Raw genomic sequence first — 4,794 nt, forward strand, 5'->3', positions numbered from 1 at the left:
AATGGGATCTAATTAAACTCCAGAGTTTCTGCACAGCAAAAGAAACAATCATTAGAGTGAACCGGCCACAAACAGAATGGGAAAAAATTTTTACAATCTACCCATCTGACAAAGGGCTAATATCCAGAATCTATAAAGAACTAAAACAGATATACAAGAAAAAAACAAACCCATTCAAAAGTGGGCAAAGGATATAAACAGACACTTTTCAAAAGAAGACATACATGAGGCCAAGAAACATATGAAAAAATGCTCATCATCACTGGTCATTAGAGAAATGCAAATCAAAACCACATTGAGATACCATCTCACGTCAGTTAGAATGGTGATCATTAAAAAATCTGGAGACAACGGATGCTGGAGAGGATGTGGAGAAATATGAACACTTTTACACTGTTGGTGGGAGTGTAAATTAGTTCAACCATTGTGGAAGACAGTGTAGCGATTCCTCAAGGACCTAGAAATAGAAATTCCGTTTGACCCAGCAATCCCATTACCGGGTATATATCCAAAGGATTATAAATTTTTCTCTTATAAAGACACATGCACACATATGTTCATTGAAGCACTATTTACAATAGCAAAGACCTGTGACCAACCCAAATGTCCATTGATGATAGACTGGACAGGGAAAATGTGGCACATATACACCATGGAATACTATGCAGCCATAAAAAATGATGAGTTTGGCCGGGCGCGGTGGCTCAAGCCTGTAATCCCAGCACTTTGGGAGGCCGAGGCAGGTGGATCACGAGGTCAAGAGATCGAGACCATCCTGGTCAACATGGTGAAACCCCGTCTCTACTAAAAATACAAAAAATTAGCTGGGCATGGTGGCGTGTGCCTGTAATCCCAGCTACTCAGGAGGCTGAGGCAGGAGAATTGCCTGAACCCAGGAGACGGAGGTTGCGGTGAGCCGAGATCGCGCCATTGCACTCCAGCCTGGGTAACAAGAGCGAAACTCCGTCTCAAAAAAAACAAACAAAAAAAAAGAGTTTGTGTCCTTTCTAGGGACATAGATGAACCTGGAAAACATCATTCTCAGCAAACTGACACAAGAACAGAAAATCAAACATCACATGTTCTCACTCATAGGTGAATGTTGAACAATGAGAACACATGGACACAGGGAGGGGAGCATCACACACTGGGGGCTGTTGATGGGGGACGAGGGGAGGTACAGCAGCAGGTAGGGAGTTGGGGAGGGATAACATGGGGGAAAATGCCAGATAGAGGTGATGGGGATGGAGGCAGCAAACCACATTGCCATGTATGTATCTATGCAACAATCCTGCATGTTCTTCACATGTACCCCAGAACCTAAAGTGCAATAAAATACATATTAAAAAAAAAGTTTCTCCTTTTTGTGCAGGCCAGCTTGAGTGGATTTCTGCCAGTTGTAGACAAAAATCTGTGCCATCTCCTTCTCCACCTTGTGCTAAACTTTACAGCAACGCTGCTATTCTACAATAGGTGTCTTGGTGCTACTTTCAAGGGCGACTCTTTGATCACTGGTGTGACCCAAACGTAGCACTACTTAAGGGATCCAGGGATCTCAAGTTTGTTTCACTCACCAAGGCTGGCCTCGGCCAACAGCAGGTAAGCAGGCACAAGCTCAACGGAGCTCAGGCCGTACAGGTTCACACGGAAGCGAAGGGAATGCAAAGCTGCTGGTACAGCATCTTCGTGTTTCCCTTCAAAGAGGTATTTCTGGGCTACAGTGTAGCAGAATTCAATCAAATACTTCTGTGGGAGAGAGAAACAGACTATCTGAGAAGCCTGCAGTTAAAGGCAAAGGTGGATGTAGATGGCCCTGGGGATAAGGCAACACCTTATGACCCAGTTAAAGGCACATAGTGAGCCTGTCTGTATTAGAGTAGATGTGAGGTTCCACATAGGTGATATAAGAAGGCAAACTCGGCTGGGCGCGGTGGCTCAAGCCTGTAATCCCAGCACTTTGGGAGGCCGAGGCAGGTGGATCACGAGGTCAAGAGATCGAGACCATCCTGGTCAACATGGTGAAACCCCGTCTCTACTAAAAATACAAAAAATGAGCTGGGCATGGTGGTGCGTGCCTGTAATCCCAGCTACTCAGGAGGCTGGGGCAGGAGAATTGCCTGAACCCAGGAGGCGGAGGTTGCGGTGAGCCGAGATCGTGCCATTGCACTCCAGCCTGGGTAACAAGAGCGAAACTCCGTCCCAAAAAAAAAAAAAAAAAAAGGCAAACTCTGGGCTATGTGTTCCTTAAGGTCCAAAAACATGTATCTTTACATCTTAGTTCTGTGTTTGACATAGATGAATGCTCAATATAGAGTTAGCAGATGAATAAATGAGTATTATTCTTATAGCTCTAATAAAACTTTAGCAAAGCTAGCATGTCTCAGGGCAATCTGAAACTTTCTGCCTTCCTAGTTAATTTTGAGAGAAACATCTCATTTTCCCTTCTGGAATTATCCTGTTTAGCGAATATCACAAAAAACCTTTAATGCTACATTGTTCGAAGGCCACTGTCCAAGTGTCCTAACACTAAAATGAATGGATCTTATGTTTAGAGATTTATGGCTTATAATAAGGGGCTAATTTTACAGAGTGACTGAGACGTTCAATACTCAATAATACTCAACATTATATATAATAATAGTGGTAAGTTTTGCTAACTTCCTTTGTTTATTTGGGGGTATATCCACATATCATTCTTAACTCTCCTATTATGTGGCCAGGCTCTTGGCTTCTGTGGATGTTACAAGCTGAACTGTGTCCCTCGCCAAAATTCATGTGTTGAAGCCCTAATCTGTGTCTCTCACAATATGACTATAATTGGAGCAAGGGCCTGTTGGGAGGTGATGAAGTTAGAACAAGGCCATTAGATGGGCCCTAACCTAATCTGACTTGTGTCTTCATAAAAAGAGGAAATTGGACACAGAAAGAGATACCAGGGATGCTTGCACACAGAGGACCATGTGAAGACCCGGCAGGAAGGCGTCCATCTGCAAGCCAGGAAGAGAGGGCTCAAAAAGAAACCAAACCTGCTGACCCCTGGATCTTGGAATTCCCAGCCTCCAGAGCTGTGAGAAAATAAATATATGTTGTTTGAGCCACCCAGTTTGTGATATTTGGTTGTGACAGCAAATATCAAACTAATGCAGAGAGTATTTAGTAAATGTGTAAATAGAAGACTAATACAGAGAGTACTTAGTAAATGTGGAAAACGACTGAATGATAATGAGGACTTAAAGATATAAAACAAAGTTTCTGCCCTCAGTGAGGTTACAATTTAGTGATCTCAACACAGTTCAACCTTTGTCTTGAGCAGCTTCACTGCACCTATGATTTAACCATGGAAAGTGCCATAGGCCCTACCTGCCGCTGCCGCAGCTGCTGCAAGCCATGTTGCCGTTCTTCCTCTGAATTGTAGAAGGGCATGGAAGTGCGCAGTGGAATCAAGAGCTGACATATCTTCTCATGGATGCTGTCCCAGTCAGCTTTCTGATGTACCACCCCACTGACAACAGAAACATAGACTTCATGATCTTTATATTTGGCATGACTTAAGATTCCATTAGCCCTCCTACTGGCCTATCCCTAGACACCAGAAAAGTCAGCAAACACAAACCAGACAGGGAGCTTAAAGCCATTTCTGAGACTCAAATCTCTTTCCTTTCATGTGGTTATTTGATAGTATAAAAACTGCATTGGGACTGGAGAGTATGTCGTTTCTGCAGGCACACATTCACATTCTGAAGTCATATAGGGATGTTGTGGCTATTCAGCTTAACTGATAACAACAAAGGCAACTTTAACTCTACCTTTTTTTTTTTTTTTTTGAGGTGAAGTCTCACTCTGTGTGACATGGTAAAAGGCCCCATAAACCTGCAAACCTCAACCATACCTCGGCTTTCTGTTTAAACTGCTCTCTGTAACCCAAATGTGACAGGCAAGCAGTCCAAACCCATGCCATCTTGGCCCCTGCTACTTGTAATTTCCACCCTATCCAGACAATGTGTAAACAAATGCTTATGTTAACTTTTGTGAACCGCTTAAGTAACAATCAGGATGTCAAAAGTCCCCTGGCCCTCAGAATGTTCAGAGCCCCTCACCCTCATCTCCGCCCAGGAGGTAATTTACAGAATCTACTACCCCTTGGAATGTTTGAAGCCCCTCACCCCTACTCCTGCCCCTCACCCTCACTCCCAAGGTGGCTGTACAGGTATAAAAGGTCTTGACACCCTCCTTTCGGGGCCACAGGCTGGAGAGACGGAGTCCTCTGTGGCCACCGGCAATAAGGACCCCGCAATTTGGCATACTTTTGTCTTAGTGTTCACTTTCTATGCTCGCTCCACTACAACATTTTGGAGGCCCAGCTCGCTCTAGTACAACATCCGTCACCCAGACTGGAGTGCAGTGGTGCCGGGGTGCAATCTTGGCTCACTACAACCTCTGCCTCCCGGGTTCAAGCAATTCTCCTGCCTCAGCCTCCTGAGTAGCTGGGATTACAGGCACATGCCACCATATCCGGCTAATTTTTGTATTTTTGGTAGAGATCTGACCTCAAGTGATCTGCTCGCCTCAACCTCTCAAAGTGCTGGGATTACAGGTATGAGCCACTGTGCCTGGCCAACTCTACATTGCTTTAAGGTTATTTTCAAGATGTCTAAACACTGAAGCCTAAGTGTTTAGAGCCTTCCTCAGGAAAGGAAAGGAAAGGAAAGGAAAGGAAAGGAAAGGAAAAGGAAAGGAAAAGGAAAGGAAAAGGAAAGGAAAAGGAAAGGAAAAGGAAAGGAAAAGGAAAGGAAA

General features: G+C 44.2%; 1 protein-coding gene across 2 annotated transcripts in view; it reads right to left on the reverse strand.

Moving 5' to 3' along the window:
* ZMYND12 (zinc finger MYND-type containing 12) overlaps positions 1 to 4,794 on the reverse strand; it is a 34,484-nt gene that overhangs the window by 19,436 nt on the left and 10,254 nt on the right. Inside the window, exons 2-3 of one of the 2 annotated variants that reach the window (XM_032247176.1) lie at positions 3,361 to 3,502; positions 1,575 to 1,746 (exon numbers count right to left, since the gene is read on the reverse strand). In XM_032247176.1, the coding sequence (XP_032103067.1) occupies positions 1,575 to 1,746; positions 3,361 to 3,502 (314 nt within the window). The remainder of the gene's footprint in view (positions 1 to 1,574; positions 1,747 to 3,360; positions 3,503 to 4,794) is intronic. The other variant, XM_032247177.1, reaches the window with a different exon arrangement.

This window comes from Sapajus apella, unplaced genomic scaffold, assembly GCF_009761245.1.
Source record: "Sapajus apella isolate SASKATOON/1434 unplaced genomic scaffold, GSC_monkey_1.0 scaffold62, whole genome shotgun sequence".
NCBI lineage: Eukaryota > Metazoa > Chordata > Mammalia > Primates > Cebidae > Sapajus > Sapajus apella.